The 15,349-nt window shown below is 53.4% G+C and overlaps 1 protein-coding gene across 3 annotated transcripts in view; it reads left to right on the forward strand.

Moving 5' to 3' along the window:
* Positions 1 to 13,529, forward strand: part of ITGAL (integrin subunit alpha L) — a 69,505-nt gene extending 55,976 nt beyond the window's left edge. For all 3 annotated transcript variants that reach the window (XM_075318688.1, XM_075318690.1, XM_075318689.1), the window contains exons 31-33: positions 7,424 to 7,534; positions 8,618 to 8,768; positions 12,752 to 13,529. In XM_075318688.1, coding sequence (XP_075174803.1) covers positions 7,424 to 7,534; positions 8,618 to 8,768; positions 12,752 to 12,777 — 288 coding nt within the window. In that variant the 3' untranslated portion in view covers positions 12,778 to 13,529. The remainder of the gene's footprint in view (positions 1 to 7,423; positions 7,535 to 8,617; positions 8,769 to 12,751) is intronic.
* Positions 13,530 to 15,349: the final 1,820 nt, after the last annotated feature.

Here is a 15,349-nt window from a genome sequence, read left to right on the forward strand (position 1 = left end):
TTCTTGGCTCTATGTCCTAGATGGCTAGTCGGCAGCAGCATATAAGCAACTCAGGCTTTCGATGCTGTTTTTACTGCATGTGATACTGTTCCACGGCACTGAACCCCATTGTGTGCAATGCTCCCCTGGAGCACTTGGTCAGCCGGGGTCTCTACTAGACGTGGCCAAAGGAACCACCTGTCAACCCTGTCCAAGGACAGGGATGGAGTTGCAATGGGATAGAGACTTGCAGTCCGGACAGGCCATGGGCAATCTGGATCATTGCTCCCTGGCCACCCTCATTGGGAATAAAATCGGTGCTCCGGGGGGGGTCCCAGGAGGCTCTCTGTATGATGAGGCAGACGTAGCTCATCAGGACTTTGATCCTGACAACGCTCTCAATCCGGATACACCGGATGGTGACGCCATAAGGAATGATCCTATAGCGTCCATCAAGGGAATGTTGGATATTTCTCCCTCAGCTCCCCCAGCGGAGGAGTCAGCTTCACAGCAGGAGAAGTCCCATTTCAGTAGCTCAAACGTATATTGAGTATTTTTCTGGCCACGCTGACTTCAGAGAAGCAGTCCAGGAACACCACGCTTACCAGATAAGCGTTTTCTCCAAACGTATTAAGGATACACGTTATCCTTTTCCCCCTGACGTGGTCAAGCGCGGGACCCAGGGTCCAAAGGTGGATTCTCCAATCTCCAGGCTTGCGGCTAGAGCTATAGTTGCAGTGGAGGGACTTCACTTAAAGATGCCAGACAGATGGACTCTGGTTGAAATCTGTCTATGAGGCTATCGGCGTGTCGGTTGCTCCGGCATTTACAGCCGTATGGGCTCCCTAAGCTTTTCAGCTGTTCTTGCACAGCTGGTCTTGAGCATATGTACATTTGTGCCGCAGGGGCGTCCGTAACCTCGCAATGTCTGCATTGCGACTTACCCTATTAATGCTGTCCTGGAAGGACAGTCGAGGTTTCGGTCCTTCCCAAGCTCGGGCAGGTCCCAATTGTCCTCGTCCAAAAGAGCTGAAAAGCCTCAGAGGGGCTCAGTTTCCGGGGGCTCAATCACGCCCAAGGAAGGCAGCCGGAGGAACCGCTACCACGGCGGTCTCCTCATGACTCTCAGCTCTCTCATCTCTCCGCATCCGTGGTTGATAGCAGACTCGCTCGCCTTTGGCGACATTTGGCTGCCACAGGTCACAGACCGGTGGGTGAGGGACATTGTGCCCACGTGCACAGGACAGAGTTCTGTTCTCGTCCTCCGACTCGATTCTTCAGAACGTCCCCACCTCCCCACCGAGCCGATGCTCTTCTGCAGGCAGAAGGAGTGGTAATCCCTGTTCCTCTTCAGGAACAAGACACGGTTTTCCTCCAATCTGGTTGTGGTGCCAAAAAAAGGATGGCTCTTTCCGTTCCGTTCTTGACCTAAAACTGCTCAACAAGCACGTGGAGGCCAGGCGATTCCGGATGAAACCCTCCGCTCCGTCATTGCCTCAATGTCTCAAGGATATTTCCTAGCATCAATAGACATCAAAGATGCTTATCTCCACGTGCCGATTGCTACAGAGCACCAATGTTTTCTACGTTTCGTGATGGGAGACGACCATCTTCAGTTCGTAGCTCTGCCATTCGGTCTGGCGACAGCCCCACGGGTGTTCACCAAGGTCATGGCGGCAGTGGTAGCAGTCTTGCACTCACAGGGACACTCTGTGATCCCTTACTTGGACGATCTACTTTTCAAGGCACCCTCTCAAGAGGCATGCCAACTCAGCCTGAATGTTGCGCTGGAGACTCTCCAGACGTTCGGGTGGATCATCGACTTCTCAAAGTCAAACCTGTCACCGACCCAATCACTAACGTATCTTGGCATGGAGTTTCATACCCTCTCAGCGCTAGTGAAGCTTCCGCTGGACAAGCAGCGGTCACTACAGACTGGGGTGCAGACCCTCCGTCAAGGTCAGTCGCACTCCTTAAGACGCCTCATGCACTTCCTCGGGAAGATGGTGGCGGCAATGGAGGCGATTCCGTTTGCGCAGTTTCATCTGCGTCCTCTTTATTGGGACATTCTCCGCCAATGGGACGGGAAGTCAACATCCCTGAACAGGAAAGTATCCTTTTCACAGAAGGACTCTCTGCAATGGTGGCTTCTTCCCACCTCATTATCACAGGGAAGATCCTTCCTACCACCGTCTTGGGCGGTAGTCACGTCAGACGCGAGTCGGTCAGGGTGGGGAGCAGTTTTTCTCCACCACAGGGCTCAGGGTACGTGGACTCAGCAGGAGTCCACCCTTCAGATCCATGTTCTGGAAATCAGAGCAGTGTATCTTGCCCTACTAGCCTTCCAGCAGTGGCTGGAAGGAAAGCAGATCCGAATTCAGTCGGACAACTCCACAGCGGTGGCATACATCAATCACCAAGGAGGGACACGCAGTCGGCAAGCCTTCCAGGAAGTCCGGCGGATTCTGATGTGGGTGGAAGCCACGGCCTCCACCGTATCCGCAGTTCACATCCCCGGCGTAGAAAACTGGGAAGCAGACTTCCTCAGCCGCCAGGGCATGGACGCAGGGGAACGGTCCCTTCACCCGGACGTGTTTCAGGAAATCTGTAGCCGCTGGGGAAGGCCGGACGTCGACCTAATGGCGTCCAGGCACAACAACAAGGTCCCAACCTTCATAGCACGGTCTCGCGATCACAGAGCTCTGGCGGCAGACGCCTTAGTGCAAGATTGGTCGCAGTTCCGGCTCCCTTATGTGTTTCCACCTCTGGCACTCTTGCCCAGAGTGCTACGCAAGATCAGATCCGACTGCAGCCGCGTCATACTCGTCGCCCCAGACTGGCCAAGGAGGGCGTGGTATCCGGATCTGTGGCATCTCACGGTCGGCCAACCGTCGGCACTACCAGACCGACCAGACTTACTGTCCCAAGGGCCGTTTTTCCATCGGAATTCTGCGGCCCTGAACCTGACTGTGTGGCCATTGAGTCCTGGATCCTAGCGTCTTCAGGATTATCCCAAGGGGTCGTTGCCACCATGAGACAGGCTAGGAAGCCCACGTCCGCTAAGATCTACCACAGAACGTGGAGGATATTCTTATCCTGGTGCTCTGCTCAGGGAGTGTCTCCCTGGCCTTTTGCATTGCCTACCTTTCTTTCTTTCCTGCAATCTGGGTTAGAAAAAGGTTTGTCGCTCGGCTCCCTTAACGGGCAAGTCTCGGCGCTATCCGTCTTTTTTCAAAAGCGTCTAGCACGACTTCCTAAGGTGCGCACGTTCCTGCATGGGGTTTGTCATATTGCACCCCCGTACAAGCGGCCGTTAGATCCATGGGATCTGAACAGGGTACTAGTTGCCCTCCAGAAGCCGCCCTTCGAGCCTCTGAGGGAGGTTTCACTTTCTAGACTATCACAGAAAGTGGCTTTTCTGGTAGCGATCACATCTCTTCGGAGAGTGTCTGAGCTGGCAGCGCTGTCATCCAAGGCTCCTTTCCTGGTCTTCCACCAGGACAAGGTAGTGCTGCGTCCCATTCAGGAGTTTCTCCCGAAGGTGGTATCCTCTTTTCATCTTAATCAGGATATCTCTTTGCCTTCTTTTTGTCCTCATGCAGTTCATTGGTATGAGAAGAATTTACATTTGTTAGATCTGGTGAGAGCACTCAGAATCTACATTTCCCGCACGGCGCCCCTGCGCCGCTCCGATGCACTCTTTGTCCTTGTCGCTGGTAAGCGCAAAGGGTCGCAGGCTTCCAAAGCCACCCTGGCTCGATGGATCAAAGAACCAATTCTTGAAGCCTACCGTTCTGCTGGGCTTCCGGTTCCATCAGGGCTGAAGGCCCATTCTACCAGAGCCGTGGGTGCGTCCTGGGCATTGCGACACCAGGCTACGGCTCAACAGGTGTGCCAGGCAGCTACCTGGTCGAGTCTGCACACTTTCACCAAACATTATCAGGTGCATACCTATGCTTCGGCGGACGCCAGCCTAGGTAGAAGAGTCCTGCAGGCGGCAGTTGCCTCCCCGTAGGGGAGGGCTGTCTTCGCAGCTCTAACATGAGGTATTTCTTTACCCACCCAGGGACAGCTTTTGGACGTCCCAATCGTCTGGGTCTCCCAATGGAGCGCCGAAGAAGAAGGGAATTTTGTTACTTACCGTAAATTCCTTTTCTTCTAGCTCCTATTGGGAGACCCAGCACCCGCCCTGTTGTCCTTCGTGATTTTTGGGTTTTTTCGGGTACACATGTTGTTCATGTTGAACGGTTTTTCAGTTCTCCGATGTTACTCGGAGTGAATTTGTTTAACCAAGTTATTGGCTTTCCTCCTTCTTGCTTTTGCACTAAAACTGGTGAGCCAGTGATCCCACTGGGGGTGTATAGCCAGAAGGGGAGGGGCCTTACACTTTTTAGTGTAATGCTTTGTGTGGCCTCCGGAGGCAGTAGCTATACACCCAATCGTCTGGGTCTCCCAATAGGAGCTAGAAGAAAAGGAATTTACGGTAAGTAACAAAATTCCCTTCTTTGGATAGCGGTGTGAGGTCCAATTTGGTGGGCGCCCAGGGCTGGACCCAGGGCCTTATTCCACATAAGCTACCTAAGCCTATCGCCATTGTCACCATTGATTCCGCCCTCCTGAGTCAGGTCGTCCATGGTTTATGTCTCCAGGTTGAGGCCATGCACACTGAATCGATTGATTGTTTTGCTCTGGGGGGGTCTACCCTCCCCGGTGGTTTTGGGTCTCCCTTGGCTGATGCTACACAATCCTGTGATGGACTGACAGGCACAGGAGGTAGTAAGGTGGAGCAGGTACTGTCGGAACAACTGCACGAGCACCTGTATTTCTATGGTCGCTGCCAGCTCCTTGCCAGAGTATCTGTCTGACCTTGAGGATAATTTTTCTGAGCAAGGTTGTCAGGAGCAGCCCCCCCTCTCCACCCCAGCCCCCCCCCCCCCCCCCCCGCTCCTATGTCTGGCAACTTTGCCCCTGGCATAAGATTGACTGGGCAAAGGGCAGGCTGCATAATATTTCAGGTCCAGAGAGGCCGGCCATGTAAGAGTGCATTGCAGAAAGCCTCGGACATATCCGACCCTCCTGTTCTCCGGTGGCTGCAGGGTTTTCCGTTAAGAAACTGATGGGGTCTGCGTCCTTGTTTGGATCACCGTGTGGGATCCGTACCCCCTCTCTTATCCCAGATTTCCAAGATTTACTTTCTTCAAGGCCGATGCATTATCCCGTTGTTTTCCAGGGGAGGTAATGGTGGTGAGCCTGTCCCCATATTGCAGAAGGGAGTCATCAGTTTGGCAATTTGGACCTTGAGAAGGAGGTCGCGGACGTTGAGGGATGCCCCTGGCACTTGTCCTCCAGGAAAACTGTTTTAGTCTGAATTTACATCTTAGAATTGTAAGTGAGCATCATGATTGAGCTCTGGCCGGACATCCAGGGAGAAGGACTGCTACTGGTCGGCTCTTGTCATTTCTGGTGGTCTAATCTACACCATGATGTTCAGGATTATGTTGCGGCTTGCAATGTCTATGCGCGTTCTAAGACCCCTCACACTCGTCCGTCTTGGGTTAAGCAACCATTGGTCATTCCTCGTAGACCATGGACACACCAGTCGGTGGATTTTATCTGCCCATTGTCCACTGGTAAGACTGTAATACTGATAGTGGTTGATAGATTTAGAAAAATGGCCCATTTTATTGCTTTCTCTGCACTTCGCAGTGCTACAGCTTTGGCACAAGTATTAATCAATGAGATTGTAAAATGTATGGGTTCCCTCGGATATGAACTGGGTCCCGTGATCTGACACAATATCTAAGTTCTGGAAGGCATTTTATGCTCGGCTAGGGATCCATCTCTCATTTTCGGCCATCTTTCACCCTCAGTCCAATGAGCAGACTGAATGGGCGAATCAAAATCTGGAGACCTATTTAAGGTGCTTTGTTTCTGAAAATCAAGAGGATTGGGTTTATTTACCTCTTTCAGAGTTTGCAGTAAATAACTGTCGTCATGAATCTACAGGCAAGTCCCCATTTTTTGGGGCATGTGGTGGTCCGCCTCCTCTGGAGTTCCTGGCGAGGAGCAGTTCTCGTCATCCATTTCTTCTGTGTGGAGAGGGGTTCTGAATAACTTGAAGGGGATGGGTGCCAAATATAAAGGTATGGCTGATCGTAAGCGTATGGATGGTCCGGACCTGTGTGTGGATGATATGGTGTGGTTGTATACCAAGAAAGTTGAAGGTCCCTTCTTGGAAGCCAGGACCCAGGTTCATCGGGCCGTATAAGATAGTCGCCGTTATCAATCCGGTATCTTTTCGACTTGTATTGCCCCTTTCGTTCAATATTCATAATGTGTTTCATCGTTCTCTCCTCAAAAAATATGTTGCTTCCTCTGAACAAGCTCCATTACCTTCTTCCTCGGTGGTTGTGGATGGAAATCTAGAATTTCAGACAGCCAAGATTATTGATTCTCACTTGGTAAGCCGGTCACTTCATTACTTGTTACATTGGAAGGGTTACGGTCCAGTGGAGAGAATGTGGGTACCACCATCCGATGTGCATGCAACCAGGGCGGTCCAGTCTTTTTTCATTTCACACGTCCAGACAGCCCTGCTCCTGAGGTCCAGAGTCCCCTGTTTAGGAGAGAGGGTACTGTCACGTGGGTACCACGACGGACAGTAGTCCCTCCTATATCTGGTGTCAGGAGATAGCAGTGCAGGGCTTATACACACTTGCTCAGGTTAATACTGCTTGCGGTGCAGATTCTTCTTTCTCCAGCGCTGCTAGAGTTAAGTAGATCCTCTGGTCTTCTAAACTGAGTGTAAATAATAGTCAGCTGTTCTCTATTGCTAATCAGCTCTGCTATGAAGACCTCTCTCCTAGTCCAGGTAAACTGCTGGTGATAGTTTCTGCTTAGCTTGCCTCTAGTCTAGAGGGAACCTGTGAGCTGCGGACCAGGAAGCCATTTTGAGAACACTTGCTGATTCCCTTCCTTTGTCCTTTTTGTTTTTTTCCCCTCTGGTCCGTTCCTCATTATTACCTCTTGTTGTTTGGAGTGCTCTGTATGATTTCTGTTTATTTTACCCCCGTCTGTCTAATCCTCTCTGTCTTAAATCTAGAGTGGGACTAGCATTCCCGCTGCCCTGCTCACTATACAGGGCTGAGTCCAGGGAAAGACAGGGATAGGGACATCAGCGACGGAGTGAAAGAACCTGATAGGCACGTTAGGGAGGGCAGGGATCTACTAGCAAAAGGGTCCCTAATATCACACTCTACCACTTACAGAGGTGCTAATACTTACGCACGTCACCCTGGTACCCAATTCACGGCCATTGCTTTCTGCTGAGGCTCTATTTTTAGGTTCTGAGAGTGTTCGGATCTGCAGAGGTGGACGATCCCTCAGTGTCTTCTCCTTGTGTCTCTTTCGTGTGTGTCCATAACAAGTGTCCTCTTGTCTCCAGGTGGTAACACAAGTGGAGCTCCTGGTGGTCCCGGATCACACGATGTACATTGTGGGGGGCACAGTCGGAGGAGTCGTTGTGTTCATTCTTCTCTCCATCCTGCTCTATAAGGTGAGAAGGAGTCCAGACGGGAACACGTCGCAGTGAAGCAGGAAGGGGCCGAAACTGCTAACATCTGGGGGCAACTAAATAATTAACAAGGAGGGGATTTACAATCACCTGGGGGAAATGGAAGTAAGGGACAAGTGTAATGAGAGGAAAGAGGTGACAGGAGTGCCTGGTGGGAGGAGGAGGCACCTGGTGGGAGGAGGAGGCGCCTGGTGGGAGGAGGAGGCACCTGGTGAGAGAAGGAGGCGCCTGATGGGAGGAGAAGGAGGCGCCTGATGGGAGGAGAAGGCGCCTGGTGAGAGAAGGAGGCACCTGGTGGGAGGAGGAGGCGCCTGGTGAGAGGAGGAGGCGCCTGGTGAGAGGAGGAGGCACCTGGTGGGAGGAGGAGGCACCTGGTGAGAGAAGGAGGAGGCGCCTGGTGGGAGGAAGAGGCACCTGGTGGGAGCAGGAGGCGCCTGGTGGGAGTAAGAGGCGCCTGGTGGGAGGAGGAGGTGCCTGGTGGGAGGAGGAGAGAGTGCCTGGTGGGAGGAGGAGGCGCCTGGTTGGAGGAGGAGGCGCCTGGTGGGAGGAGGAGGCACCTGGTGGGAGGAGGAGGCGCCTGGGGGGAGCAAGAGGCGCCTGGTGGGAGCAAGAGGCGCCTGGTGGGAGCAAGAGGCGCCTGGTGGGAGGAGGAGGTGCCTGGTGGGAGGAGGAGAGAGTGCCTGGTGGGAGGAGGAGGCGCCTGGTTGGAGGAGGAGGCGCCTGGTGGGAGGAGGAGGCGCCTGGTGGGAGGAGAGAGCGCCTGGTGGGAGGAGGAGAGAGCGCCTGGTGGGAGGAGGAGAGAGCGCCTGGTGAGAGGAGGAGAGAGCGCCTGGTGGGAGGAGGAGAGAGCGCCTGGTGGGAGGAGGAGAGAGCGCCTGGTGGGAGGAGGAGAGAGCGCCTGGTGGGAAGAAGAATCGTCTGATGGGAGAAGGAGCTGTTTGATGCACACCGCAGGACACTGCAGAGCAGTACACCGCAAGGCAGGACACCATACTACATGATAGTACACCACAGGGCAGTTGTACTGGGTGTGGTGTATGATGTTTCCTTTTCATCATCCATTAGTGCGGTTTCTTCAAGAGATACAAGGATCGGATGATGGAGAACGTCCCACCCAGTGATACCACCGTAGATGAACCACTGGGGCATCTCTCAGAGGAAGAGAAGGACAACCATGTAAAACTTCTTGAACATTTCCTGGAGAACCCCTTAGAAGGTATGCTGCTTTAAGGTGGGATTCGGAGTGGGTTATGCTGTATTACACGAGGTTGTGGTGCATAACGTATGATGTGATGGTGCATGATGTGATGGTGCATGATGTGATGGCGCAGTGTGTGACATATGATTTGACGGCGCAGTTGTAGAGACACAAGGGTCAGTGGGTGCTCTCATCCACTGGCCTGGCTGCACAGAGCAGGGCTCATCCCATGACCGCTCGCACTCATTCCCTGTGGGCAGGACATTACTCATAGGGTGAGGGAACCACACATTGGTAAGACTTTATTGGTCACCAACAGGCAAAAACATATCGCACATTCCCAGCAAGACGCAAGATGGTCCAACCAGCGTCTCACCCTTCTGCAGGACTCCAGGGATTAGAGTCTTTGTGACTTCAGGGCTTCCAGGTCTATCTATCCCAGCCAGCAGCACCCCACTTTTGGCAGGCACCCACTGAGAAAACATAGCGGCAAGCTTAGGAAGCTGACCGAGCACAGCCAGGTGACCGAATTTGCTCAACCTGGGCTCTCCAAGTGAATTCATGGGCTTAACGTTGGGCAGTAACTTAGTTCTGTAATCCTCCAGCTGGAACCAATTATGCTAGGCTGAGGTCCTGTAGAATGATGACGATGGTGACAGGAGCAAGGCCCTTTATACCCCTCAGTTCTCAATTTAAGGTTTTCTGTCTTACAGGATTGGGGGAGACGGCTGCTCTCTCATTGGTCGCTAGTTCAATTAGAATGCACAATTGTTTTTCATATGCAGACGAGTACACCGCAGGGCACTGATGCAATCCGTAATCAACAGACACTCCACAAATTACTGTACAGAAAGAAGCACCAAATAGTCTGACATGAAACAGTGGTTAATGTCTCTTAATTTACTGAACTCACGTCTTGGTGGATGCATTCGGTGTGCCCAGGGTGATGTGTGCCCGGCCCAGTCTTGGTGGATGTTTCCAGTGTGCCCAGGGTGATGTGATAGAGCCTGGCTCAGTCTTGGTGGATGTTTCCAGTGTGCCCAGGGTGATGTGATAGAGCCTGGCTCAGTCTTGGTGGCTGCTTCGAGTGTGCCCAGGGTGATGTTATAGAGCTTGGCTCAGTCTTGGTGGATGTTTCCAGTGTGCCCAGGGTGCTGTGATAGAGCTTGGCCCAGTCTTGTTGGATGTTTCCATTGTGCCCAGGGTGATGTGATAGAGCCTGGCCCAGTCTTGGTGGATGCATTCGGTGTGCCCAGGGTGATGTGATAGAGCCCGGCTCAGTCTTGGTGGATGTTTCCAGTGTGCCCAGGGTGATGTGATAGAGCCCGGCCCAGTCTTGGTGGATGTTTCCAGTGTGTCCAGGGTGATGTGACAGAGCCTGGCCCAGTCTTGGTGGATGCTTCGAGTGTGCCCAGGGTGCTGTGATAGAGCCTGGCTCAGTCTTGGTGGATGTTTCCAGTGTGCCCAGGGTGATGTGATAGAGCCCGGCCCAGTCTTGGTGGATGTTTCCAGTGTGCCCAGGGTGATGTGACAGAGCCTGGCCCAGTCTTGGTGGATGCTTCGAGTGTGCCCAGGGTGCTGTGATAGAGCCCGGCCCAGTCTTGGTGGATGTTTCCAGTGTGCCCAGGGTGATGTGACAGAGCCTGGCTCAGTCTTGGTGGATGCTTCGAGTGTGCCCAGGGTGATGTGATAGAGCCTGGCTCAGTCTTGGTGGATGTTTCCAGTGTGCCCAGGGTGCTGTGATAGAGCTTGGCCCAGTCTTGGTGGATACATTCGGTGTGCCCAGGGTGCTGTGACAGAGCCTGGCTCAGTCTTGGTGGATGCTTCCAGTGTGCCCAGGGTGCTGTGATAGAGCCTGGCTCAGTCTTGGTGGATGCTTCCAGTGTGCCCAGGGTGCTGTGATAGAGCCTGGCTCAGTCTTGGTGGATGCTTCGAGTGTGCCCAGGGTGATGTGATAGAGCCTGGCTCAGTCTTGGTGGATGCTTCGAGTGTGCCCAGGGTGATGTGATAGAGCCCGGCCCAGTCTTGGTGGATGTTTCCAGTGTGCCCAGGGTGCTGTGAGAGAGCCTGGCTCAGTCTTGGTGGATGTTTCCAGTGTGCCCAGGGTGCTGTGATAGAGCTTGGCCCAGTCTTGGTGGATGCTTCCAGTGTGCCCAGGGTGATGTGATAGAGCCTGGCTCAGTCTTGGTGGATGTTTCCAGTGTGCCCAGGGTGCTGTGATAGAGCCTGGCTCAGTCTTGGTGGATGCTTCGAGTGTGCCCAGGGTGATGTGATAGAGCCTGGCCCAGTCTTGGTGGATGCATTCGGTGTGCCCAGGGTGCTGTGATAGAGCCCGGCCCAGTCTTGGAGGATGTTTCCAGTGTGCCCAGGGTGCTGTGATAGAGCCTGGCCCAGTCTTGGTGGATGCATTCAGTGTGCCCAGGGTGATGTGACAGAGCCTGGCCCAGTCTTGGTGGATGCATTCGGTGTGCCCAGGGTGATGTTATAGAGCCTGGCTCAGTCTTGGTGGATGCATTCGGTGTGCCCAGGGTGCTGTGACAGAGCCTGGCTCAGTCTTGGTGGATGCATTCAGTGTGCCCAGGGTGCTGTGACAGAGCCTGGCCCAGTCTTGGTGGATGCATTCGGTGTGCCCAGGGTGCTGTGACAGAGCCTGGCCCAGTCTTGGTGGATGCATTCGGTGTGCCCAGGGTGATGTGACAGAGCCTGGCCCAGTCTTGGTGGATGCATTCGGTGTGCCCAGGGTGATGTTATAGAGCCTGGCTCAGTCTTGGTGGATGCATTCGGTGTGCCCAGGGTGATGTGACAGAGCCTGGCCCAGTCTTGGTGGATGCTTCGAGTGTGCCCAGGGTGATGTGACAGAGCCTGGCCCAGTCTTGGTGGATGCATTCGGTGTGCCCAGGGTGCTGTGATAGAGCCTGGCTCAGTCTTGGTGGATGCATTCGATGTGCCCAGGGTGATGTGACAGAGCCTGGCCCAGTCTTGGTGGATGCATTCGGTGTGCCCAGGGTGATGTGACAGAGCCTGTACCAGTCTTGGTGGATGCATTCAGTGTGCCCAGGGTGATGTGACAGAGCCTGGCCCAGTCTTGGTGGATGCATTCGGTGTGCCCAGGGTGATGTGACAGAGCCCGGCCCAGTCTTGTTGGATGTTTCCAGTGTGCCCAGGGTGATGTGATAGAGCCTGGCCCAGTCTTGGTGGATGCATTTGGTGTGCCCAGGGTGATGTGATAGAGCCCGGCCCAGTCTTGGTGGATACATTCGGTCTGCCCAGGGTGATGTGATAGAGCCCGGCCCAGTCTTGCTGGATACATTCGGTGTGCCCAGGGTGATGTGATAGAGCCCGGCCCAGTCTTGGTGGATGTTTCCAGTGTGCCCAGGGTGATGTGATAGAGCCCGGCCCAGTCTTGGAGGATGCATTCGGTGTGCCCAGGGTGATGTGATAGAGCCCGGCCCAGTCTTGGAGGATGCATTCGGTGTGCCCAGGGTGATGTGATAGAGCCCGGCCCAGTCTTGGTGGATGTTTCCAGTGTGCCCAGGGTGATGTGATAGAGCCCGGCCCAGTCTTGGTGGATACATTCGGTCTGCCCAGGGTGATGTTATAGAGCCTGGCTCAGTCTTGGTGGATGCATTCGGTGTGCCCAGGGTGATGTGATAGAGCCCGGCCCAGTCTTGGAGGATGCATTCGGTGTGCCCAGGGTGATGTGATAGAGCCCGGCCCAGTCTTGGAGGATGCATTCGGTGACACTGCATGTCTACATTAGGCCAGGACTTGTGGTTGCAACTAGGCGCAGGATCACCCGGCACATGATGGACCCCAGGGCCTTATATAGCACAACACTGGAGGGGTCACACAATCCACTGTAGACAGTCATGATTAGCACAGCGCCACCTGCTGTCTGCCTGGCACAGTCCCTCTCAGTATGCGCTTCTAGGGCTGGTGGGATTTGTACTGTTTGTCCTATTTTAATATTTCATGTATTTTTGCCCCTGATTATCTGTTAGGACCATTTCCTGAGGAGCTACAGTGACCTGACCCTGCGTGAGCTCCTGGAGGACTCCTAACCCAGTGCAGCGACCATAGATCCCACCGAGCTTCCACCATCTGCTGGCGCACGGTCACTGCATCCGGCTCATCCACCGCCGTAACAGGAGACATGAACATAATGTGCGGGCGTGATTCTTCTGAGCGGATCATCTCCGGATGAGCTCCTGTTGGTGTATGCGGGGGAGGGGCTCCCGTTGGTATACGCGGGGGAGGAGCTCCCGTCGGTGTACGCGGGAGAGGGGCTCCCGTCGGTGTACGCGGGGGAGGGGCTCCCGTCGGTGTACGCGGGGGAGGGGCTCCCGTCTGTGTACGCGGGAGAGGGGCTCCCGTCTGTGTACGCGGGAGAGGGGCTCCCGTCTGTGTACGCGGGAGAGGAGCTCCCGTCGGTGTACGCGGGGGAGGAGCTCCCGTCGGTGTACGCGGGGGAGGAGCTCCCGTCGGTGTACGCGGGGGAGGGGCTCCCGTCGGTGTACGCGGGGGAGGGGCTCCCGTCGGTGTACGCGGGGGAGGGGCTCCCGTCGGTGTACGCGGGAGAGGGGCTCCCGTCGGTGTACGCGGGAGAGGGGCTCCCGTCTGTGTACGCGGGGGAGGGGCTCCCGTCGGTGTACGCGGGGAAGGGGCTCCCGTCACTGTACCCACACACGTACTGCTTAGTATCATTATTATTCACTTAGATTTTACAGTATAAAAAGCTTCGTAAATTGTCCAGAAAATGTCACTTTAGCTGCAGCTCTTCAGATTCCGTTTTTTATTATAATAAAAAAAACAAACTGAAGTTTTCTTTTTAATCCTATTGTATCTTTTTGTTTATTTTGTGCATGACATGGGGCAGCCATCTTGGTTGACCTGCCGCACAAAGTTGTGAACAGCAGTGCCAGAGACAAAGCAGAAAAAAAGACAATTGCTTTATATAGTCTCAAGCGAGTTGCCGTGTTCTATACAGGAATAGAAGACGTTCCCCACGAGAAGCCCCTGATGACACCTTTGTGTTGGCGAAACATTGTGGGAGGCAGTGAAGGGTAACTCACACACTGCACGATTCATGGCATTATGGACACGTTGCTGGTCAGAACTGTCCTGATTGTCTGCGACTAAGAAGATAACATCTCCTGAATATAATCACGACCCTGGCTGATAACCGTGCGCTCTTCCACTGACCCCCGACCCCTCGATCAGTGCTGTGCTGAGCCTATACAGCGCTACTATCAGGAAACAATCACAATAGCAGCAAGGGTTAAAGTGAACGTCAGGGATACATTTCAATTAATATAATAAAAAATGCCACGTGTTAATGGGTATGGCGGTAGGTGATGATAGTCCAAGAGGCAAATCTGCAAATAGATATGGCGCCAATCTCCTCAGAGGACGAGTCACTAAGGTCACATATCTAAAGAGACCTCCTCAGAGGACGAGTCACTAAGGTCACGTATCTGAAGTTACCTCCTCAGAGGACCAGTCACTAAGGTCACGTATCTAAAGAGACCTCCTCAGAGGATCAGTCACTAAGGTCACGTATCTGAAGTTACTTCCTCAGAGGACCAGTCACTAAGGTCACGTATCTAAAGAGACCTCCTCAGAGGACCAGTCATTAAGGTCACGTATCTGAAGTTACCTCCTCAGAGGACCAGTCACTAAGGTCACGTATCTGAAGTTACTTCCTCAGAGGACGAGTCACTAAGGTCACGTATCTAAAGAGACCTCCTCAGAGGACGAGTCACTAAGGTCACGTATCTAAAGAGACCGCCTCAGAGGACGAGTCACTAAGGTCACGTATCTAAAGAGACCTCCTCAGAGGATCAGTCACTAAGGTCACATGTCTGAAGTTACTTCCTCAGAGGACCAGTCATTAAGGTCACGTATCTAAAGAGACCTCCTCAGAGGACCAGTCACTAAGGTCACGTATCTGAAGTTACTTCCTCAGAGGACCAGTCATTAAGGTCACGTATCTGAAGTTACCTCCTCAGAGGACCAGTCACTAAGGTCACGTATCTGAAGTTTCCTCCTCAGAGGACCAGTCACTAAGGTCACGTATCTAAAGAGACCTCCTCAGAGGATGAGTCACTAAGGTCACGTATCTGAAGAGACCTCCTCAGAGGACGAGTCACTAAGGTCACGTATCTGAAGTTACCTCCTCAGTGGACCAGTCACTAAGGTCACGTATCTAAAGAGACCTCCTCAGAGGACGAGTCACTAAGGTCACGTATCTGAAGTTACCTTCTCAGTGGACCAGTCACTAAGGTCATGTATCTGAAGAGACCTTCTCAGTGGACCAGTCACTAAGGTCACGTATCTAAAGAGACCTCCTCAGAGGACGAGTCACTAAGGGCACATGTCTGAAGTTTCCTATTATGGGTCCCACCCACCGCGGCTCCTACTCACCAAAGGTATGAAGGTCAGGTGCACAGCCAAGGACTATATCTCGATCAGTAAAACTGGGTACTTCATCCTGTATGACCACAACGAAGGTCATCAAAAAGAGGAAAAAAAGCTCCTACACGGTGAATGCGCCACCAGGACAATAGTAACAATAATAAAGCTTCATAAAGAGCAAATAC

Source organism: Anomaloglossus baeobatrachus, chromosome 7 (assembly GCF_048569485.1).
Source record: "Anomaloglossus baeobatrachus isolate aAnoBae1 chromosome 7, aAnoBae1.hap1, whole genome shotgun sequence".
Taxonomy (NCBI): Eukaryota; Metazoa; Chordata; class Amphibia; order Anura; family Aromobatidae; genus Anomaloglossus; species Anomaloglossus baeobatrachus.